Source organism: Xyrauchen texanus, chromosome 6 (assembly GCF_025860055.1).
Source record: "Xyrauchen texanus isolate HMW12.3.18 chromosome 6, RBS_HiC_50CHRs, whole genome shotgun sequence".
Taxonomy (NCBI): domain Eukaryota; kingdom Metazoa; phylum Chordata; class Actinopteri; order Cypriniformes; family Catostomidae; genus Xyrauchen; species Xyrauchen texanus.
Window position 1 is genome coordinate 13,197,136 of NC_068281.1, and position 25,502 is coordinate 13,222,637.

The 25,502-nt window shown below is 38.9% G+C and overlaps 1 protein-coding gene across 1 annotated transcript in view; it reads right to left on the reverse strand.

Annotated features, from left to right (window-relative positions):
* Positions 1-25,502, reverse strand: part of clstn2a (calsyntenin 2a) — a 333,541-nt gene that overhangs the window by 81,881 nt on the left and 226,158 nt on the right. Inside the window, exons 4-5 of the mRNA XM_052129308.1 lie at positions 20,630-20,838; positions 6,148-6,297 (exon numbers count right to left, since the gene is read on the reverse strand). Coding sequence (XP_051985268.1) covers positions 6,148-6,297; positions 20,630-20,838 — 359 coding nt within the window. The remainder of the gene's footprint in view (positions 1-6,147; positions 6,298-20,629; positions 20,839-25,502) is intronic.

The following is a 25,502-nucleotide window of genomic DNA, read 5'->3' on the forward strand; positions in this document are numbered from 1 at the left end:
AATGCTTGTTGTCATTAGCATCCCTGTCTTCACTGATCCTGGAAGCTTTAATCTCGACCCACAGAGCAAATGTTTTAAATTAAATATTAAAATGCACATCTAATAAACGAAGCAGCGATTGTGTAAAAGAAAAATATATTTCTGCATAAAACAATTGCAAAACAAAATGCAATTATGTGGTGATTTAATTTGTACATTTTAATAAAATATTTTTAAATATTTCCAGCGAGCTAAATTACAAAGGTTTTTAAAGTTATGCACTAATATAACAAAGTTGCAAAATTCGAGCAGCATTATACGGTCATGTTTCAGCACTTAACAATTATGGACAACGTCTCTCTTAACATGAACGTGCGAGGATGTGCTAGTAAATGCAAGTAAAAAATAACAAATGTTTGCAAAATCGCTAGTAGAAAATGCTCTTAACCGCTAAGATCGATTGTTATTGGGAAATGGGACCCAAATCATTATCATCTCTGAAATAATCTGCTTTTTTCTCATTAAGGCATATTTTAAAGACTTTAGTGAGCCACATACCGTTGTTTGGATACATTCTGACTGTTTTTTTTTTTTTTTTTTTTAACACAATTGCTCTCACAAAAACTTATATAAGATTTACATTTACATTTATGTACTTGGTAGACACTTTTATCCAAAGCAACTTACAGAGCCCTTATTAAAGGAACAATCCCCCCGGAGCAACAGCCATGATCAAGGACACAATGGTGGTGGCTGTGGGGATTGAACCGACAACCTTCTGCTTAACAGTTTAGTGCTTTAGCCCACTACACCACCACCACTACACATATAAGATGTAATGTGTCAGTGATATCAAGAAAATTATCACATGTACAGTATAAAACACAGTTGCCAATCTGCATCATCAAAGCAGTCTCTGAGATCCACTTTACTTTGATTGTATCAAGTCCAAAATTTTATCTGTTTGATCACTGGCTTCACTTCTTCAAGCTTAGCTACATACCTTGGAAGCAAGTATACAATATTATGTTCTGACTTCCCCAATGGGGGGGCGGCACCTTGTAACCATCAGTTATATTTTAAAACATTTGAGTAGGGTACGTGTGGATCGGGACGGACAATCCTCATACTAATGAAGGGCGGGCGGGTGACATGGCATCACAAGAGTTGACATCCCCAAGGATTAAAATGGGTTGATCAGAGGAATGACCAAGTGCATCACGGTAGTTATTTAGTCTGTTATTTTGTTCCTGGATTTCACTTTGTCGGGTTGGGGAATGTAAATTCATATAAAAGTAATCTGTCCCAATTCCCTTAGGAGGTAAATATATCTAAAAGACAAAAGTTCATAACCTCACAGTACACACTTGCTCATGGATCTGATTATGAGTTGCCCGCCAATTATCCACATAAATGCACAGTCCTCCTCCAAAATTGTATCCAATATCCTGAGATGCAAATTCATCTCTATCAGTCCCTAACGTTGTAGAGAAATATTCTGAGTTTATTCCTTTAACCAAGTCTATGTGAAGCATAACAAATTACTTTGCCTAAAATTGCTGTAATATTTGACTTTCCCAGTTCATACATTTTACTCTTTAAGCAGCGTACGTTAGACAAGGTAATTATGGGTAAGGGAAGTCTTGATGCGCATTTTAAACTTTTAAACTATTCTTTTAATATCTAATTTTGTATTAATTATCTTATTTTGTATTAATTTTGAGGAAGAAAGAAGACAACATAAACCATGAAATGGTACATTTACACCTACTTCAAGAAACAATTTCAAGAAACAATGACTAACACACTTGCAAGTTGATTGTAGATTTACTCACATAGCTAACAGAAAATAAGTTGCACACTGATCGTCATAAAAATGGCTCTGATGTGTTCATTACATATTTTACAACAGTGTTCCATCCGCATCCGCAGAATGTCAAGAAAATCTTCAGATTCAGTTTCCTTTTTTATAGTACAGGTTGTTGATCTCCACCCTATTTGTTCAGCTTATAGCATAGACAAAAGATATTAAAGAAAAACTGAGCTCTTTCAGGAAGGCGTCTAGCCAGGAAGAGACATCAGTGTGAGTGTGTATAGATGAGCTGTGGACAGAAGCTACTGTGCTGTCCCTGTGGGCAGAGGGAGGCCACAGATATCGATTTGTCTAGTTAAGTCCACTAACAGTGTATGCCACAGATGAGAGGAGAACAGCACAAGGGATTTCAGAGGTCCCAGAGAACACACTGCTCACTGATTCACAATACTGGCCACTTTGCCGCAAGAGGGTGAGGGGGTGCAAGGCAGAGATGAAAACACAAGTCTGAATCTCGCAAGAAAGTGACTCAATACTTGACTTGGACTCTAAATTAGAGATATGTGAACATGAAAGTAAAGTAACTGAAGTTATTTGAAGAGGACATTTACAAGGAGAAATATTTCTTTCTGAATATCGAGACCAGGGTCTAAAAACAGTTCAAGGAATGAAAATGAAAAAAACAAAAAATGAATTTTTCTTGCAGAACATAACCGAAGATGACAACAAAGTCTCTTAATACAGACCCGGAGTAAAACATGTATTTTTAAATGCTGGTAAACAGTTAGTTTCGTTCCAATATAAGGGCAAAAGGTTTATAATAGTACATTTTGTTTCCCAAAAAAATTAAACTAATTGCCGTAAATGTACAGTAAATGCATGTCTAATCCAGACACATTGAAAACATTATTAGAGGTAAAAGTCTTCACGGAATTATTATTAGATATGATGCAGTAATACATTTACATTTATGCATTTGGCAGACGCTTTTATCCAAAGTGACTTACAGAGCCCTTATTACAGGGACAATCCCCCCGGAACAACATGGAGTTAAGTGCCTTGCTCAAGGACACAATGGTGGTGGCTGTGGGGATCGAACCAGCGAACTTCTGATTACCAGATTACCAGTTATGTGCTTTAGACCACTACACCATCACCACCCCCATCATAATACAGATTTGATGCTGGTGGAAAGCAGATTTAAAGCAGATCTGTAAGTAAAATTATACGAATTACATGAATTAACCGTATGCTAGTTATAATTTCTACTGTATGATGATGAATCCACTACAGGAAAAACTGTAAATACTTATTTTTGCCAATTTTTGGTAAGGTGAGTGGCTTATTTTGGGCTTGTTTTTCCAGATCAGTCACTTGTTTCTCTTGCAAGATATGGCAACACTGCAACTGGAATTTCATCCACCTTTAGCAGAGAGAGTACTGTCATTTTAATAAAATGTTATTAATCGTTCTTTTATTTTGTTCTAACTGATACCATTCGGAAGGGAGGCTGCGGAGTGCCTGTACTGGAATGGAAAAAAACTGTTTTTACTCAGAATGAAACAAAATTAAAAATGTATTTCATTTTTAATCCCTTTGAATTTATGACAAAAACTTAACTATGAATCATGACCAAAATCATGAGATTTGAGAATTAAATTTGACTCAAGACACATTGAAACTTGACTTAAACTCATGACAAAAGACTTGAGACTAATCTTAGACTCGTGACATAAAACTTGAGACTCAACTTTGTAACAATGGCCACCCACAAGTTACAGTACCTTCCAACTTATATAATTAATTGGTTTTAAAATAAGTTCCAGCACCAGGCAGGGTTAGGCCTGTCAAAATATGGTACATTTAAACCCAGGAGAGCTTTTTAACGCCAAATAAATAAAATATGTTAACGGTCTTGTGAATTACTAGACAAAAGATCCCTTTTGAAAGAAATATACTGACAATTTCAAAGAGATAAAACACAAATGTCTGTGTCTCAAACCCTTTTGTGTGTTTATTCCAAACCATAATGTAAAAAAAATTAATCAAACTATTCAATGGAAATAAAGCAAATAGTAATAATACCACACCAAACAAAACTGAGACATAATGTTGGTGTATGTGGGTGTGTCAGTGGTGTGTGGTGGACTTTTGAAATGAGGAGGCAGAGTGCCATCTCAGGGTTTGTTTATTTTAGTCTAAAGTAAATTAATATTTCAAAACTGCTTATTTGTTTGTGTGAGGGACTGCTGGAGGAGCTCAGAGGGAGAGTTAAACAAGGGAACCTGGGCAAGTCAGAACACCTTAACTTCAGAAGCATGGCTCCATTTCAACACTTCCCAAAAAGTGTCTTTTGTCTGGTAGAAAAGGTCAACACACATTCATGATGGCAAACATTCTCCTCGTACCATCTCTGCTGTGTGCTCCGCTAGCAGACGGTAACCTGTTGCAATTTTAAACTATCTCTCACTTAACTTTGACTCATGACATATTATGAGACTTGAGACTAAACTCTGACTCATGACATATTGAGACAACATAAACATTTCTGTCATGATTTACTCACTCTTATGCCATCCCAGATGTGTATGACTTTCTTTCTTCCTCAGAAGGTCAAAATATGACAAAAATGCAGCATAAAAGTAATCCATAAGATTTCAGTGGTTAAATAAATTTTTTTGGAAGTAAAATGATAGGTGAAGGTGAGAACAGACCTTTTTTTTTACTATAAATATTTACCTTTGACCAGCCCCAACTAGTAGGTGGCTGTATGTGAAACCAGAATGTGGAAGATTTACAGTAAAAAATTACATTTGTAACTATCTGTTTCTCACCCACTCTAATCATATTGCTTCAGAAGATATGGATTTAACCACTGGAATCTTATGGATTACTTTTATGCTGCCTTTATGTCCTTTTTGGTCCTTGAAAATTCTGTCCACTTTTAACTTGCATTGTATAGACCTACTGGGCTTAGATATTTAAAAAAAAAAATCTTCATTTGTGTTCTGCAGAAGAAAGAAAATCAAACACATCTGGGATGGCATGAGGGTGAATACATTTATAAATTTTTGGATGAACTATGCCTTTAAAAGCGTGACAAAGACTTGAGACTAATCTTTAACTCATGAAGACTTGATATAATAAAGATTTGATACTTATGCCATAAGATTTCAGACTTAACCTTGACTCATGACATAAGACTTGAGACTTAACTTTGAAAAATGGCATTAGACTTTAGGCTTCACTTTGACTATTGGTATAAGACTTGCGACTTACCTAACTTTGACAAACGACTCGAGACTTAATTTTGATGTGAGACAAATTACCAGAGTCTTCCTCGAACTTTGACTCATATTTATTCTCAGACAAAAGACTTTCAACTTCACTTTGAACCATGATAAAAGACTTGAGATTTAACTTTGACTCATGGCATAAGACTTGAGACTTGACATGGACTCATGACATAAGACTTGATTAAGATGTTGGTTAATGGAAAAAAATAACCTTGGGAGAAACCAGGCTTACTGTGGGGGCCAGTTCCCCTCTGGCTAAACAATATGAACCTAATGCCAATATTAGTTATTTGTGTGCAGTGTTTTAAATTAGAAAATTAAGTAAGAATTAAGGTCCAGTGTTTTTACAAATAAAATAAAAAAAGAACAAAACATTACATATATTTTTGCTTTAAGATGAATGACTTATGTCTTTAAAGTCCAGTCTGGATTAACTGCAGAAGTTCACATAGATGCATTGTCCTTTGTTAGTTAACTAAAAGTTAGAATAAAGACTCAACTTTTTAAAAAAGTATTAACTTTTACTCATGGCATAAGTCTAGAGACTTAACTTGGATTCATGACCAAACCTTGAGACTTAAATCTGACTCATAACAAAACACTTAAGACTTAACTCATAGCATTAGACTTGAGACTTGACTTGGACTCATGACAAAATACTTGAGACTTAACGTGGACTCATGACAAAATACTTGAGACTTAACGTGGACTCATGACAAAAACTTGACACATCACATCGAATCATGACAAAATACTTAATAGTTAACTGACTAATGGCGTAAGACTCAAGACTTGACTTGGTCACATGAAAAAAGACTTGAGACTTAACTTTGACTCATGAAAAAAGGCTTAAAACTTAACTTTGAAACATGAAATATTGAGCTTGACTTGACCTCATCACAAAGGATTGAGACTTAACTTTAACTCAAGACAAATATTTAAGATGCAACTTTGACTCATGGATAATACTTGAGACTTGACTTGGACTCATGATATACAAATGAAGGAATGAAACATATACAGAATGAGGAATATAGTGTGTGGTGAGTAGCAGCTGACCTTGCCACCCAGGCTTGCAAACTGGCTTGACCTCAATGTGAACTGGAACACTTTCCGTCGTCCTCTTCTGGCCACAGTCGTAGGCGGTCACCAAGATTTTGTAGTGCTGCTGTTTGTCGTAGCTCAGTCGCTCTGTGTTCCTGATGTTGCCTGTGTGGAAAAAAAAAAGAGTGAACAGCTGAAACACAGGCCCATATATATGTGAGAGACTTACTAAAATAAAATTAAAGATGCACAAAGTGGAATTTCGAGAGTAATCTTAAAAGAGCAATTTGTCATTTTTGTAGCTGCAGACTACGATACTACAACAACATATGTCTTTAAACAACAAATGCACTCCCATAAAATGATTGTTTCTTTCAGAAATGTAATTCCAACAGTGTAAGTGTCCATATTTCATCAATTATAAAATTACAGTGTAAATCTGCAAGGAGGTTTTCAGTGGTGCTAATTAGAACAAAGACAATTACATCTAATCTTTAATTTTACATTTCACAAGCCCCTGTAGTGGTTTGTTATCTGAATTAATGTCAAGTAATATAATAAAAATTTTTTTTTGGCTTTATGCTTTGAATACATTATACGCGTTTAATACAAACTCTAAAGCTGATGTACAGTAAGCAGCAACATTGTTATCCAACTTGCCAAGCAGTTCTGCTTCCTCTAGGTAGGACGGACTTTCCTTCGACCAAGATGTATAAAACATAATCAACCATTACTAATGCTGACCCATGGCGCAACCTCTGTGCAGACATTATGTACAGTTCTGACATCATTGTATGAGTCATTCTATTATCAGCTAACAGCCAAAGGTATATTTTTTCTGTCTCACCTCTGGCAGGGAGCCATATTATGCACTAAAAGCTTTTGTAGTTAAGAGTACAATTCTTGGTCAGTATCTAGACAGTAGCGGAGGCACCAGCCTTTGTTGGTTGAAACATTGTGACAGATCACATATTGCAGAGTTAAAGAAACATAATGACATGAATCTTCTTCCTTTTCCCTGTCATTTGTGTAACAACCACTTTTGGTCACAGGGCTGATATATGTAATTTAGCATTTAGCTCAGTCAGTTGCTATAGGCAGCAGCGTGTCTACTGTTTGGTCAATGATGACAGGTCCAAACGAACTACATGGTGACAGAGTTCAGCGAAGGATCAAATTCCCAAATTCCCCCTTAAAAACCAGCAAACCTGACCAAGTTGGGGGTCCATAAAAAACACAAGTCCACCTGTCTAAAAAGAAACAAACAATCAAACAAACAACAAACAAAACCAAGCCGGTATTCAGCTGATCTAAATAGTCTCCTAGCCTGGCTCAGCTGCTCTTCAGCTGGTCTAGCTTGTCAGTTAGCTGGTCTCCCAGACTGGCTAGCTGACAAGTGCCTAAAATCACTCCAAAACCAGTAAACCAGACCAACATGAACAGCTTAGGATACCAGATAAGATCAACAAACCTGATTACACTGGCTTAAGCATTTTTTTTTTTCAATTGTAGTTCAATAAATACAGGTGTGTGGAATTGTGTGTGCTATTTGTTACTGTTAATCTTATACTTTAAGTGAGAAATACATAAGATACAATAAAGGATACAATAAAATAATTAATCACAATTATTTGTGATAATTAATTAATGAATGAAGCATACATACATCTTAAGTATGACCATTTGTATGCCAATTTATTGTCATAATTGTCAAAGTCCTAAAATGTTTTATAATCACAATTATTTCTTTGACAATTAATCATCAGCCAAATTTCATAATCGTGACAGTCCTGGTTACATGTCTGTAAAACAGACAGCTCAGTTGTTGGGCTAATTACAGTGCTCAGCTAATGTCAGACGGTGTGATTGAGAGCAGTTAGGAGGAGCTTTTAAAATAAACAGTTCTCTTCTAGTGAGATATGAATGGGCCTTTGTCTGTACGACACTGATAAAACCTGACATCAGAAAATAAGACAAAGTGAGTAAGGTGCTGAATGAAATTACAGTATCTCACAAAAGTGAGTACACCCCTCACATTTTTGTAAATATTTGATTATATCTTTTCATGTGACAACATTGAAAAAATGACACTTTGCTACAATGTCAAGTAGTGAGTGTACAGCTGTATAACAGTGTAAATTTGCTGTCCTCTCAAAATAACTCAACATACAGCCATTAATGTCTAAACCGCTGGCAACAAAAGTGCATACGTGAGTGAAAATGTCCAAATTGGGCCCAAGTAACCACGTTCCCTCCCTGGTGTCATGTGACTTGTTAGTGTTACAAGGTCTCAGGTGTGAATGGGGAGCAGGTGTGTTAAATTTGGTGTCATCGCTCTCACACTCCCTCAAACTATTCACTGGAAGTTCAACATGGCACCTCATGGCAAAGAACTCTCTGAGGATCTGAAAAAAAGAATTGTTGCTCTACATAAAGATGGCCTAGGCTATAAGAAGATTACCAACACCCTGACACTGAGCTGCAGCATGGTGGCCAAGACCATACAGCTGTTTAACAGGACAGGTTCCACTCAGAACAGGCCTCGCCATGGTCGACCAAATAAGTCAAGTGCACATGCTCAGCATCATATCCAGAGGTTGTCTTTGGGGAAATAGACATATGAGTGTTGCCAGCATTGCTGCAGAGGTTGAAGAGGGGGGGGTCAGCCAGCCTGTCAGTGCTCAGACAATATTCCGCACATTGCATCAAATTGTTCTGCATGGCTGTCTTCCCAGAAGGAAGCCTCTTCTAAAGATGATGCACAAGAAAGCCTGCAAACAGTTTGCTGAAGACAAGCAGACTAAGGACATGGATTACTGGAACCATGTCCTGTGGTCTGACGAGACAAAGATAAACTTATTTGGTTCAGATGGTGTCAAGCGTGTGTTGAATAAACCAGGTGAGGAGTACAAAGACAAGTGTGTCTTGCCTACAGTCAAGCATGTTGGTGGGAGAGTCATGGCCTGGGCTGCATGAGTGCTGCCGGCACTGGGGAGCTACGGTTCATTGAGGGAACCATGAATGCCAAAATGTACTGTGACATACTGAAGCAGAGCATGATCCCCTCCCTTTGAAGACTGGGCCACAGGGCAGTATTCCAGCATGATAAAGACCCTAAACACACCTCCAAGACGACCACTGCCTTGCTAAAGAAGCTAAGGGTGAAGGTGATGGACAGGCCAAGCATGTCTCCAGACCTTAACCCTATTGAGCATCAGTGGGGCATCCTCAAACGGAAGGTGGAGGAGCACAAGGTCTCTAACATCCACCAGCTCTGTGATGTCGTGATGGATGAGTGGAAGAGGGCTTCAGTGGCAACCTGTGAAGCTCTGGTGAACTCCATGCCCAAGAGGGTTAAATCAGTGCTGGAAAATAATGGTGGCCACAAAAAATATTGACACTTTGGGCCCAATTTGGACATTTTCACTTAGGGGTGTACTCACTTTTGTTGCCAGCGGTTTAGACATCAATGGCTGTGTTGAGTTATTTTGAGGGGACAGCAAATTTACACTGTTATACAAGCTGTACACTCACTACTTTACATTGTAGCAAAGTGTCATTTCTTCAGTGTTGTCACATGAAAAGATATAATCAAATATTTACAAAAATGTGCAGGGTGTACTCACTTTTGTGAGATACTGTATATATTATAAACCCACCTAAATTTCTGTATGTGCAGCTAAAACTTTAAAGCATGTGTCTGAGTGTGTGCTTGAATTTGCATTCCTACATTTGTGGAAGACAGAATAAAGCATAAAGTAAAAAAAGAGCAAAAGTTTAATGGCCTAATAATAGCATTTCAGTTGTGCTGGTGGTGTAAACTGAATAAAAAATCCCCTGATATCTGATTTTCTGAGTTTCAAATCATTCTCTGTCTCCTTCCGGCACACACTTTATATTTATCTACTGTATTTATCAATCTTTCTCCCTCCTTCTCCCTTATTTAATTTAATTTGAAAGTGAACATTAAATTCAACTTTTCTGTCAAATGTTGCCTCTTTGTGCCTAATATAAACGGAATAAGGTAAATGTGTGTGCTGTTTGTTCCAAACATTTTTAGTAATATAATCTGCTGATAGTCCCTTGTTGTACTAGAACAATTTAGTTTTTGAGATCGCAAGTAAGATCTTTAATAAATTAGCTCAGATGTTTTAATTGCTTCCCTAAATATCAACAAGTAAAAATATAACCAAATTACATTCTTAAAGATTTATTTCTCCTCAACTAGCATCACCAACGGAACAGAAAAAAAAAAATTATTATTTGGTTTTCATACGTGTTTGAAAACCAAAGTTCCTGTTCTGGTTGCTGCCGGCACGCTGCACAAGTTTGTGTTTAGAGGTCGAACGATATTGTTTTTTTCAGGCCGATGCCGATGCCGATCTTTTGAAATCCGGGTTGGCCGATGGCCGATTAATGCTGGCGATTTATTTTGGCCGATATTTGGCCGATATGTGCTTGATTTTAACCTCTTATTTGAACCTTTTATTTGAAAGATAAAATGTAACACACATAATTACTTAAGATAGACAACATTTCTCAACAAATACATTTATTGAACACTTGACCAATCTGCACTTGTACACTTAAATTAAAAATGTACAATGTAAAAACATATTGTATAAATAATGTATAACAAATATATTAAATAAACAAAGCAGGTGTTACGAACTGCTCCGAGACACGAAGGTTGAGATCCAAATGCAGCTTTAATTAAGGGGCAATCCAGACACGTAATCCAATATTCAGAGCATCCAAGAGAAGCACAGGCATAACTAGGGGTGGGTATCGTTAAGGTTTTAATGGTATTACAATCTTACCGATACTGTTTATCGATCCGGTACTTTAACGGTATTCTTAACGGTTCTTTTTGTTATATATATATATATTACACAAATATAAACGTTATATAGGCACAGTGATTTAATTTCAGGAAGGTCTACTAACATTACTGTTCAGGTGTGGTCTAAAAAGAAATCTAATAAAGTAATCAATTGTAAAATAACACAGCATAGTTTATCATAGATAGATTAATGCTTATTAATGCAGAAGTTATTCATTCAAGAGTTGTAAGTGATTTTCTCTTTGCCTTTTGTTGTTTGATTCGCAGTAATGGCTCAATCGTCACGTTTAATAGACCGCTTCCCCTTTAAGACCGAGTTCAGATCTAATAGGCTCCTGATGCAGCATATTTTCTCCCCAAGACATAAACTGTGTTTAAGTGAATCTCCAAGCCGGTCGTTTTGACATATTTTTGTGTATATTTGATCGTTTAGACGCGCACATGAAACCCAAAATAGCCTATACTTTGCTTGTCTCTTTGCGTTGTGTTTCGGAGCGCGCGCCGCCTTGGGAACGGTATCTCTTGCCCTCTTTTTATTATTAAACGCGTCCCGCAATTTAGCAACAGTAGCTAGACTGCATTTTACAACAATCAGCGATTGTGCTGATTCTGACGTTAAGTTTGAGTTTTAGGGAGAAATGTCAGTGCACCGCTGAGAAGGGAAGGAAGTTGTGCTAGACAGAATGCGGCTTATGTATAAATATTCTTTTTATAATCTTTGGAAGGCAAAATCTAAAATAAAATCAGACTAATAATCACAGATCTAATCCAGGCTATGTCTGAATGTTTAGTTCTGTCACTCATTTAGCAAGGCTCGTTTTGTGCTCGCTGTGGCACCGCATGAGCGAGTTCTCTCTCTCTCTCTCTCTCTCACTGCGAATAGCTAAATTGCATCACAGACAAATGGTTTCATATTATTATACATAGAAATGGCTGGCGAGATAAAGTAACTTTCTCTTTATAGCAATAATAAATGTATTTTCTTAATTTCTCCAGTACCGACAGCAGAACCGATAACGTCCGAGCTTACCAAAGCCAGTCCTTCACTAGCCTATACTGCGTTGGTATATTTTTATTACTTATTTCTCTGCATTGAGTGACAACCCTCTCAAATATAAGACACACAAACAGAACAAATAAAAGTCTCAGATTCACTGTCTGTAATTGCAAAATTCTTGCTTACTTATTGTGACATGATAGCAACCCTTCTGCTGTGATAATGCAACTTCAACTACGCTATCAATATGCAAAGTAGCCGAACGTCATGTCAACTATCGCGTTTGTCACGTTTTTTCTTGAAGTTGGCAGTAACATAAATGCAATACAAATTTAACCCTTACTGTTTTCTCCAAGGAACTTAGCTCCTTCCTTAGGCACTGGATGAGGTCTGGTCACTCTGCTGGAAAATGACTCTAGGGGCAGCGTGTGTCGAACACGTGTTCCACAACAACACTAGGCTGCCCACAGATGCGCCTGCCTAATAATCGGCTTGATATGCGTGGATATTGGCCGATGCCGATTATGTAAAAAATGCAAAAAATCGGCCGATTAATCGGCCGGCCGATTAATCGGTCGACCTCTATTTGTGTTTGTAGCTTGCTAGCCTGCTAAGCATGGATTATTCTTATACTTTCATCATTTTATCCTTTGCCATTTTACCACGTGCTTTGTTTTTTTCCTGCTTTTGCACTGTTTCAACTGCACGTATTTTACAGCGTGCACCCCTTTTCTCTTTTTTCTTCTCTTTTTTCCTGCTTGTCTACATCTTGTGTCTCAACTGCACGCATTCGTTTTCTTTTCTGTGTTTTACACAGATTATTACATCAATCTCAAACCTCTGCTAATGAGGAACCACATCGAACCACACTAATCTCAAATTCTTGTCACTCAAGAGCAACCATAACAACAACAACAAAACAATTGTGGTAAGTCATGGCATACGCTCATGTTATTTCTTCCTGCGTTTCATGCTACATGTTTACCATAGCTTCTTCCGTCAGCAGTGAAGGATTTACATGTGATAAATTTAAGGAATTAGTCAGGCTGACGGAGAAGTTTAATAAGTTAGAGACACGCATCAAATGCTAATGGAGGTCAGTGAGAAAGAGAAGCCTATAGATACTGTTTCGGATGCGGGTAGAACAGTGAGCAACACACACTCTGTGGTTCTGGCTGTAGAGCACCCACAGCAGGGCGGTTGGGTGATATCTCGATGGCATACTTGCTCAGCAAAACAACACTACTCTCCCGTTCCTGTTAGTGTTTTCAATTGATTCTCCACACTCAGTGGAGTACCCACTGAGAATCATGTTGAAAAAGCTCTACTAATAGGTGATTCTATTGTAAGGAAAGTGGAAATAGAGACTCCAGCCACTATTGTTGAATGCATTTCTGGGCTCGGGTGTCTGACATCAGATCAAACTTTCTCGTCATGGTGATAACATTTCTAGTAGATTAGTGTCACTGAACAGCTGGATGTCTGAGTGGTGTCCAGAGAATAGTATAGGATTTATAGACAATTTACATTTACATTTTTTCATTTGGCAGACACTTTTATCCAAAGCGACTTACAATTGGAAGAGTTTTTGGGGTAGACCTGACCTGCTAAAGAGAGACAGACTCCATCCCTCTAGGGAAGGTGCCGTTCTCCTCTCTAGTAATTTAGCTCATAGTTTTAACAGTGATAGTATCTGACTTACTGGGGCCCAGGTCAGGAAGCAGACAAACTGGTTAATCCGAATATCTGCTAGCTTCCTTGAGATGTCACACAGGTCACATAAACTACAACACATAGATAAACCTAGATTTCATATAGAGACTGTGTCTGTTCTCCGAACTACCAAACACTAACCCCTCACTAAATAATTTTATTGATCAAACTTAGAAAAAAAAACTTAAGATAAACATCATATATTGTAAAAGGTAGGTCTACTAAACATTAGATCTCTTTCAACCAAAGCACTAATTATAAATTAAATTATTAGAGATCATAGTTTGGATGTGCTCTACTTGACTGAAACCTGGCTTAAACCAGATGAATATATACATTTTATTGAATGTTCTTCCCCAGGTTATTGTTATAAACATGAGCATCGGCTGAAAGGTTGAAGAGGAGGTGTCGCTACAATTTACAGTGACGTTTTTGGTATTGCTCAGAGCTTTAATTGTGGGTGACTTCAACATTTACATAGAAAATTACACAATGGGATTAGCATTTATCGATATTCTAAACTCTCTTGGAGTCAGACAAAATGTGACAGGACCAACTCATCGCCTTAATCATATGCTAGACTTAATTCTGTCATATGTAGTTGATATTGATACTATAGTAATCAACAGATAATTTGATTACAATAATAATGTCATTGCTCTGTCAATCCACAGAGCAATGACATCTAAGATAATTACCTTGTCTCTTGTTTGCTGTGATCAACTAATGTCATTCAATTTATACCACGTTATCGTTCAGGTACAACTATTCTTTTGACCAAGAATTAATAGCTTCACTTTTAACCTTCACGAATATCTCATATACCCAGTAATCCAAAAACTCTAGAAGAACTTCATGCAATAACAGAAAATATAAATACAGTCCTTCTCTAGCACTCTTGATAGTGTCACCCACCCCCTTCCATTAAAGAGAATTAAAGAAAAAATCCCTGCACAATAGTACAATGATCACACTCATTCTCTCAAGAGAGCAGCTCAGAAAATGGAGTGCAAGTGGAAGAATACAAAATTAGAGGTATTTCAATCAACTTCAATCTTCACTGTCATTGGTCATGAAGAACTAGCAAATCTTAACGAATCATCAAAAGCCTCAACGTGTATGTTATATCCAATACCAACTAAGCTCTTAAAAAATTTATTCCCTGTAATCTCTGAACCACTTCTTAATATTATTACCTCCTTGCTATCCTTAGCACATGTTCCAACAAACTTTAAAATGGCAGTTACTAAACCACTTATTAAGAAGGCACAGCTTGATCCTGGAGAACTGGCTAATTATAGACCTATGTCAAATCTCAACATTTATGTTGAAAATACTAGAAGATTTTGTGTCCTCCCAAATGCATTCATTTCTACAGAGAAAAGGTATATATGAACAATTTCAATAAGTATTTAGGCCCCATCACAGTACAGAGACTGCACTTATCAGAGTTGCAAATTACTTTCTCTTATCATTTGATCATGGATGCATTTCTCTTCTTGTGCTTTTAGATCTTAGTGCTGCCTTCGACACCATAGATCACAAAATTCTTTTGAATAGGCTGGAGAATTATGTTGGCATTAGTGAACTTGCATTAGTATGGTTTAGGTCCTGTTTATCAGACTGCTAATATTTTGTCTGTGTAAACGAGGAATTTGTCAAATCAAACAAAAGTTAAGGAGTGCAACATGGATCGGTTTTATGGACTTTGCTTTTCTCCTTATATATGCTTCCCCTTTGAGATATTATCAAGACTCGTGGAATAAGTTTTCACTGTTCTGCCAACGATATCCAACTTTTTATTTCTTCGAAATCCAACGAAATTTCACAATTCTCCAAATTAGCAGAGTATATCAATGAAATAAAAGTTTGGATGGCCAGAAACTTCGTTCTACTCAATTCCGCCAAAACAGAGGAACTAATTATTGGACCAAAAACCTCTAAAAAGTAAGCCGCTAATATATAATTTGACTCTCAATGGATGTATTGTTACGTCGTCTTCCAGAGTGAAGAAAATAGGTGTTATACTTCATACCAATCTGTCCTTTGAAAATCTAATTTCCAATGTTTTTAGAACAGCATTCTTTCACTTCAAGTTATGACACATGCTCTGTAGCTAATGCCGAAAAATGAATTCATTCGTTCATGAATGAATGACCTAAAGACTAGATTATTTTAATTAATTACTTGGAGGATGTACTGAAAATGTAATAAATAATCTTCAATTGGTTCAAAATGCAGCTGACAGAGTGCTGACTAGAACCAATATTGACAACCTTTTAAATTTTGTATTAATTAAAAAATGTTGTTAACTACATACAAAGCTTTGAATGGTCTAGCTCCACAGTAATTAAATTAACTTCTACAATGCAATAACAGGCAGAATTTTGTGATCATATTGTACTTGATGGATTATAGTTCCTACAATATCAAAATCCACAAAAGGAGGTAGATCATTCTCCTATTTGGCTCCAAAACTATGGGATAGTCCCCCTAACACTGTTTGGGATGCAGACACACTCACTCAGTTTAAGTCTAATGACTCATCTATTTTGGCATACATCTAATTTATCGATCAACTCACAATTAGGCTGCTTTAGTTAGGTCAGGTCGAACCAGAAACATTTCTAAGAAACATTTCTCATAATCTATAACTCTGCAATAAATTGAATGGCATCTATGATAATATTATTGTACTTGTTTCCCTGATTCAACCTCGGGATTCATATCCCAAGGTTACTAGAGCCGGCCAGATCCAACTCCGTTCCTGCTTGTTGTTGGACTCCACTGCTACATGTCTCTATGTGATGACAAAAAACTACAGCCAGGTTAGCCAGACATCACTTCAGTCTTTTACGATGGACTTCAGAGGAGGAACTGATGCCAACTCCAACTGTAAAACATCAGATACTTCATGTGCCACAGCCTGAAGCTTGGATTTAGGATAGATCCCAACGAACCACACCGAAATTACCTGCCAGTTGAACTGCAATGCACCTCATTGATCTCTGCCTTTATCACCTTTGTGGGACGTGCATTTTAGGTCTAGGCCTTCAGTGTGATTCATGCCATTAAGAAAACACAGTTTCACAATGAATAAGACACCCTATGCCTTTGGACATCATACATTATGTTGCAGCTAACTAGAAATACCAATTGATATTTTAAAAACACGTCCACACACGAAAGGCAGAACTTGAAATGACACTTAATGCTCAGGCAAGCCTATTTTTAACCATGGAATGGAATGACTGTTTTGTTTTGTCTCCCGAAAAAGCATTTAAAAAAATCATAATTTTTCATATGAATCTACCAAGGAGGTCTACACTACTGGGAAATCTATCTGATAATATTTGGGATTTAAATGTTGCTTTTCATCAGGGTACATGCTGCATTCCATTCAAGTTGATATTCCTATTTGATATCTCCGACCATAAATGCATTCCATGTGGAAACCTTGGGCACATAGCCCAGTCGGGGTCTGAAGATTACATAACAGTATGCCGCACCGAACTCCAGGTACATTTCGCTGACAGAGAACGCCTTCAGGTCCCCAACCCTCTTAATGGAACTGAGCGCAGTCAGGAGGGCCCTCTTCAGGGAGAGTGCCTTTAGCTCAACTGACTCCAAAAAGGCTCATACATGGCTCTACGCAGGCCCAGCAGGACAATGGAGAGATCTCATGAGGGCACGAGGCGTTATCTAGGAGGATTCAACCTTCTGGCACCTCTAAGGAACCTGATGATCAGGTCGTGCTTCCCCTAAAGACTTACCATCCACCGCTTCATTGTGTGCCATAATAGTGGCCACATACACCTTCAAGGTGGAGGGGGACAGCCACCCCTCCAACCTCTCCTGCAGGAAGGAAAGCACCAAACTTACTGTGCATCTCTGGTGGTGTTCACCTCAGGAAAACACCAATTGGCGAACAGACGTCACTTCAAGGCATATAGCTTCCGCATAGGGGGAGCCCTGGAGTGATAGTGGAAGCAAACCACCGACTTTATTTGGTACGATGAAGTAGGGGCTGTAGAACCCCTTCTACATCTCGGCTAAAGGGACAGGCTCTATCGCATTCTTCTGCAGAAGAACTGTGATTTCCGCAAGCAGGATAGCAGCGTACTTGCCTCCTACCGAGGTGAAATGGACGTCATTGAACCTGGTTGGGAGCCTGGCAAACTGCGCAGGATTGCACAGCCATGTTAGATCGTCCGGAGGATGATGCTATTGCAGGAGGGCCAAGGCATGCAGGGCGGAGACGGCCTGTCCAGCAGCACTGTAAGCCTTGTCTGTCTGGGTCGACGTAGACTTAAAGGCCTTTTTGCGTTTTGTGGGCACAAGTGCACTGGATCTGCCTTATCCACCTGAGGAATCTCTGTGTACCCCCTGGCCGCCCCACAGTCAAGTGTAGTGAGAGTGGAGGAACTCTGAAGCCGAGGCTGGGCAGTGAAAGATGCCTGCCACAAATTTGTGAGTTCCTCATGCACTTCCGAGAATGGAACCGGTATGGGGCATTGCTGTGAGCGGCACTCTGATCCCCTGAGACAGTCATCAAGCCGCGAGGGCTTAGGGTAGGGTAGAGGGTTCCACCCACGGCAGCCCAGGCAAGCATGGCAGTCAGCTACGTGCCAGACTCAGACTGGGTGACCACACCCAAAGGTGGGAACCCAGCCAAATCTTCTGCATCTGACCTTACCAGCCTGCACTCCGCGATACAGCGATCCAGAGCTCATCGTCCTCTCAAACCCAGAAAGAGACATTAAAATCGCCTTGGTTCGAGCTGCCTGTCTCATCCCAAAACTCGATCAGGGCGAACGTGCGTACTGGCGAATGGGACGTCTGTGGGGCTTCACCCGGCAGAAACGCTCCCATTGGGATCCCCAAATTGCACCCAGCCCTAACCGTCTGATACCCGGCCTGATACCCATAGGTAGAAGCAGCTGGGGTGGCTTTCCCTCTGAAGAAGGAAAGCCACGACAGCAACATTGCCATGGTCAGGGCTGGACTGGGAAGAGAAAACGGTAACATGTAAATAATTTTACATGGCAACCAGACGGTAACTGGGGTGGGTGGGGGGGGGGTGATAAAGTTGTTGATCGGGGTGGTTCGCTATCCTTTTCTGCATATCACGGTGCAGATTTGTGGTCCGTTCTGCATAATGCTGCGGATAATTTTTGCTTATCATGGCACATTCACGGGTTTCACGGCCGACCCACTGGTTCAACCGATGGTTAGTCCACCCCGATCAGCACCAAAGTATGTCGGCCCACCGGGAAAATGTCTGGTATGCCGATTACCAGTCCAGCCCTAGTGAGAGCATGAACCATCTACGAATGCTGTAACAGTGTGGCTAAGGCCCATACTCATGAGGCAGCGATTATGGCCATCAGAGGCAGAAAGATCCAGGAACAACACAGACGGAAAGCCATCTTTAAAAAGATGCTTTCTGTCAGTGCTCACTCTTTTAGAGGAGTACTCTTTTAAATATACTCTTTTAGTGTAGCTGCCAAAACGTCCAGGGGCGTTCTCTGCACTTATCCGTGCAAGAGGAATACAAAGACACTGTTCGTGGTTGCGAGCAGGCTCCTTTTATACCCGTATGTCTGGGGGGTGGCATGCAAATTCCACTCACCAATTTTCATTGGCCTTTTCTCAAATATCAGAGGTGTTTGGGGCTCCCAAGGGTGACCCCTAGTGTCACTACATCAACACAATGTCGAGTGAGTGACAGATAGGGAATGCTGGATAGTTCACTCCAGATATATTAGACTTCCTTGGAATGACCCTAAACCTTTTGTCTGAGCTCCTCCCATCTCTTACTCTCAATCTTTCTTCTTATCTCATTCTCTTCCATCCCCACACCTCCTCCTTTTCTCTCTGGACAGAAAAGCACAGTGCTAGTGGGCCTGTTTTATTTAATAACTCACTCTGCCCTATGATCCACAGTAAATGATGAAGCCAAAAGCCCTCAGCACAACATCCACTCTGGTGGTCCATGCATCATTTCGGCACTCGCCTGGAACTATCCAAGTCCTGTCAATGCCAGTCGTGCTGTACATGCTGGCAGAGCCCATAGCCTCAGGAGGAAGTGAATGAGATGGGAGCTTGGAGTTTGAATTGAGACCATGAAAGAGACAGCAGCTCTGTGACAGAGTTGACACACAACAGAGAACATAAGAAGGGAGCAGACAGACACAGGTGAGAGAAGGATGTCTGATCTGTAGCTAAAAGGCGATGTGATCTGTCCTCGCACCTCTGATTTAACACACACACAGCTCTGATGTGTTCGGAAATGTCTGGCCACTCTGTTCCAAGATTACCACTCACAGTAGTAATCACAACTGGTGATTTAATTCATTCATGTCGTTTAATTCATTCATGCATCCAATGATAACAAAACAAGTCATCAATTCTGTGCTTATGAATGACAGAATTAAGAACTGTAAATGGAAGCTAAAATGTAATCAAATTCAAACCATCACTATATAACAAAGAAATCTCGGGTGAAGTATTGTAGTACTGTAGTCGTATGGATTAATTTTATTATGCCTTAATGGAGCTTAAAATTCCATCATTTTTGCAAGTATATTTCACAAATTCCATCTTTCTTTCATTCTGACTGACTATATATGGCTCTAGGCAAAATCCTGAAACTGTACTAGCATTGGGTGTTCTCATTTATGGAACCGATTCATTCAAACTGTTCATTTCAGTGAACCATTTCTAAAACTGATGACATGTTTTCAGAATTTTATTTTATTTCATTTTTTTCAATAAAATTAAAAAACTGATACATTAAAAGGAACTGATTCAAATATCAAATCATTTGCAAATTGGACATCTCTACACTACGATATACATTGCTACGGTCACATACTCTGATCCACAGGTGTATGAATGCGCTTGTAAGTTTATTTTCAGACATGTTTGAATCCAAGTCTTACCATTGCGGTCAATAGCAAAGGGTGTATCCTGTGTTACAATCTCATAGTTGCATATTTGGCTATACTGTGGAGAGCAGTCCTCGTCCCAAGCCTCCACCTGAAGTATACTGTCGTAGATCTTGCCCTCGGTTACCATGGCATGGTACAGCGGCTCCCTGAACACTGGGGAGAACTCATTTACATCATCCACCTGGATATGTACCACTGCCCTGCAACAGAACAGGAGGAAGGCACAGAGAACAACCAATCATGGCATGAAACTTGGAGGTGGTAATCATACAGAAGAGTGCTAATAGAACTGAGCCACATATATAACACCTCTGAGTTGTGACAATGAATTGTGAAAAGATTTATAGTTATAGTTATTTATAGTTATATTTATCATATTTATATTTGTAGTTTATAGAAATAAATGAAGAGAAAGGAGATAAATTGATATCTGAGCATTGTACTAAGACTACACAAGGCTGATCTAATAGTAAATATTTATGATGATTCAACAAAATCAGTGCTTGAAATGAAAAAAAAAAAGTGAAGAAAACAAATACACTAAACAGTGCATAAGGAATTTAATTAAGTGAAAATGAAGTCAAAGGGTCAAAAAAAGTTCTGTCAATACACCGCAAAAGAAAATGCATGTTAGAAAATAAAATAAAATAAAAAAAATAGATAAAAAAAAAACACTTTTAAAATGTTTTAAATGAAGCTATTCAAGAAATATTCTCTACAAAAAAGTCTTAGGGGTCAATAAGTGCAAACATGATAAACGAACAAACAAATATACATATACACACATATATATATATATAAATAAATAAAAATCGCCCTTAATAACAGGGCGATCCTACGTGGGCTGTGGTACAATTGTCAAATAGCAGATGTCTGTCTAGCACATGTTTACAATTAAAAACAATAAAACAAATAAAAATAATAATAATAATAATAATAATACAAAAAATAGAACAGAAGGACACAAAAACGTGTTTTCTGTGAACAGTCCCTTTGGGTGGATATATGTTACACAGGCAGTTTTGTCATGTTTTGGTGCAAAAACCTGCATTTTAAAAATGAATTAATGGCAATGCAGTTTGAGCAGGGGTTAAATGCATTAAAATAGCGAGAAACAGGCAGGTTAAACAGAATTTTATTTTAAAGAGATGTTTGTGTACATTTTCTAGTGATCATGGCAATAGTAATTCATCAAATGATTATCACTTGATAGAGTAGAGCGTTATAACCGGGAATATATCCAGATGAGCATCAAGGCAATAAAATAGTTCTTTCACACTTTCAGAAATCAGAATATTTGCATTTTGTTTTTACAATTATATATATATAAATAACCTCTAATATTCTGGATACACCTAATCCCTTTAATCTGGTCTCCAAGCCAGGTCTAACTTGTCTCCCAGTCTAGAAGACCCCAAAACCCCTTTAAAACCAGTCAACTGACAAGCCTGACCAGGCTAGGGGACCAGCTAAAACCAGTCAAGCAGCTGAGGCTGGTTTTAGCTTTTACGTTCTTACATTTTTAAGCAGGGGAGCACACATGAACAGTCCAGTATGGTGTCTACCGTTCACTCAAACCCACTGTGACCTTCAGGGACAGGGACAGAGACAGAAATGATTGTGTTGTCGTACGGTTGCCTGAATGGAGACATTAAGTTAATGGGAGTTTCATTAAGATTATCCCGCTGGGATACTGTTCTTTGTGATTTCTCACATACTCACACACATACCTCCATATCTTGGTGTCAAGAGACATTAACCAGACTGGCCCAAGCTGTGAAATCAAAAGCACTCCTTCATGTCTTTCTCTCTCACAGTAGTAGGTGCCTGAAGCACGACTCTCTCCTGCACTTCATCAGAGCTCTGTTGCAGTTGCTATTGTAAGAGAGATTGTCGGGCACATATGGAGTTTCTAGCACATTTGTAAACATCTTGATGGGTCATCAATGCAAGGCTAGCCAGAGCAGGGTGTGTAGCATGACTGGAGATTGTGTGTAACGTGTGCTGGCAGATTACCAACTAATATCCTGAAGTGCCGCCAGGGACAGAGAGAGAAAGAGAGATGATAACTCTGCTTGGCTCCGAAGAACAAATCTGATGATAATAAATAATAATAAATTATCAAATAATAATAATAATAATAATGTATATATTGCTGTTATTTATATATTACTAATAATTATATTATATACTGTCCAAGTTATTGGAAAAAATTTGTCTAGCTTTTATTTTATTTTATTTATTCTATATGATGCTTTGGCAACATTGTTTTTGAAACTTTCATGCCAATGAAAATATATATAGTTGAAGTCAGAAGTTTACATACACCATAGCCAAATATTTTTAAACACAATTGATGAAATTTATTTACTTAATTTATTTATTTTTTAAAGAAAACATTCCCTGTGTTTTAGCTCAGTTAGGATCACTACTTTATTTTAAGAATGTGAAATGTCAGAATAATAGTAGAGAGATTGATTTATTTCAGTTTTTATTTCTTTCATCACATTCCCAGTGGGTCAGAAGTTTACCATAGACCTATTTGCGATGGAGATTTAACTTCATGGTTGATGTCTTACATTTACATTTATTCATTTGGCAGATGCTTTTATCCAAAGCGACTTACAAAAGAGGAAAACATAAGCGAATCATCTTAAGGAGACAGTGGTACAAAAGTGCCATATTACAAAGTTTCACAAGGATCAGAATAGTATTCAAGACATATAAGTGCAAATTAATTTTTTTGTTTGTTTTTTGTTAGTGACTAGTTAAGTGCCATTGGATAATATGCGTTTTAAGTCATTTTTTGAAGACAGAGAGTACGTCTGTTTCACGGATGGAGTTGGGAAGGTCATTCCACCAACGTGGTATGATGAAGCGGAAAGTCAGAGAAAGTGATTTTGTGCCTCTTTGTGTCGGTACAACAAGACAACATTCCTTAGCCGACCGCAGGCTTCTACTGGGTGTGTAGCTCTGCAGAAGCGATTTTAGGTATGTTGGAGCAGACCCAGTGACTCTTCTGTATGCCAGCATCAGAGCCTTGAATTTGATACGTGCATCAACCGGAAGCTAGAGGAGAAAGACAAGGAGTGGTGTAACATGTGCTTTCTTTGGTTCATTAAAGACCAGACATGCTGCTGAATTCTGGATCATTTGCAGAGGTCTAATGGCACATGCAGGGAGGCCTGCAATGAGAGTGTTACAGTAGTCCAGTCTAGTTATGACAAGTGACCGAATAAGTTGTGTGGCATGTTCAGATAGGAAGGGTCTTATCTTCCTGATGTTGTAGAGTTTAAGTCTACATGATCTTGCGGTCTTTGAGATTTGGTCAGTGAAATTTAGTTTGTCATCAATGGTTACCCCTAGATTTCTAACCGTTTTTGAAGGCGTTACTGTAGTCAAACCCAGCTGCACGGTGATGTTGTGTTCGAAAGCAGGGTTGGCTGGAAAGACTAGGAGATCGTTTTTGGCTGGATTGAGTTGCAGGTGGTGATCCTTCAACCAGGCCGAGATGTCTGCCAGGCAGACAGAGATTCGAGCAGTCACGATGGTGTCGATGGGCTGGAAAGACAAGTAGAGTTGTGTGTCATCGGCGTAGCAGTGGTATGATAAACCATGTGCCTGAATGATGGGTCCCAGTGATGTTGTGTATATAGAGAAGAGAAGTGGTCCAAGCACTGATCCCTGAGGTACCCCAGTAAGTAGGTGATGTGGCTTGGATACCTCGCCTCTCCAGGCTACCTTGAAGGACCTACCTGAGAGATAGGAGTTAAACCAGTCAAGAACAGTTCCTGTAATTCCCAGCGAGGAGAGTGTGGAGAGCAGAATCTTATGGTTGACTGTGTCAAAGGCTGTAGAAAGTTCCAGCAGAATCAGGACTGATCTGGATTCAGCTTTCGCCCGTCTCAGAGACTCAGTGACACACAGCAGGGCAGTCTCAGTGGAGTGTCCACTTTTGAAGCCTGACTTATTGTCATCCAGCAGTTTGTTCTGTGAGAGATAGGCAGAGATTTGATTGAAAACTGCCCTTTCATGTGTTTTTGCCATGAATGGGATGAGAGAGACTGGTCTGTAGTGTTCTACTTGTGTGGGGTCAAGTGCAGGTTTCTTCAGCAGTGGGGTTGCTCGAGCCTGCTTAAATGTAATGGGAAAAGTGCCTGTATGTAGAGACTTGTTGATTATGTGTGTGAGTGCAGGTAGGATGGATGGAGAGATGGCCTGGAGAAGGTGAGAAGGAATGGGGTCAAGGGAACGGGTGGTGGGGTGGTTGGAGAGGAGGAGTTTAGAGACCTCAGTGTCAGTCAGAGGAAAGAATGTAGAGACAGAAGAGTTGCATATTGGCGACAGCTGTTTGATGGGGTGTGGTACTGTGAATGTATTGCTGATGGTTATCTTGAGATGCTGCTTCAATATATTCACATAATTTTCCTCCCTCATGATGCCATCTATTTTGTGAAGTGCACAAAATGATGCTGCCACCCCCATGCTTCACGGTTGGGATGGTTTTCTTATGCTTACAAGCCTCACCCTTTTTCCTCCAAACATATCAATTGTCATTATGGCCAAACAGTTACTTTTTTGTTTCATTAGACCAGAGGAAATTTCTCCAAAAAGTATGATCTTTGTCCCCATGTGCACTTGCAAACTGTTGTCTGGCTTTATTATGGTGGTTTTGGAGCAGTGGCTTCTTTTTTGCAGAGCAGCCTTTAAGGTTATGTCGATATATGACTCATTTTACTGTGGATATAGATACTTGTCTACCTGTTTCCTCCAGCATCTTCACAAGGTACTTTGCTGTTGTTCTGGGATTTATTTGCACTTTTATCAACAAACTACGTTCATCGCTAGGAGACAGAATTTGACT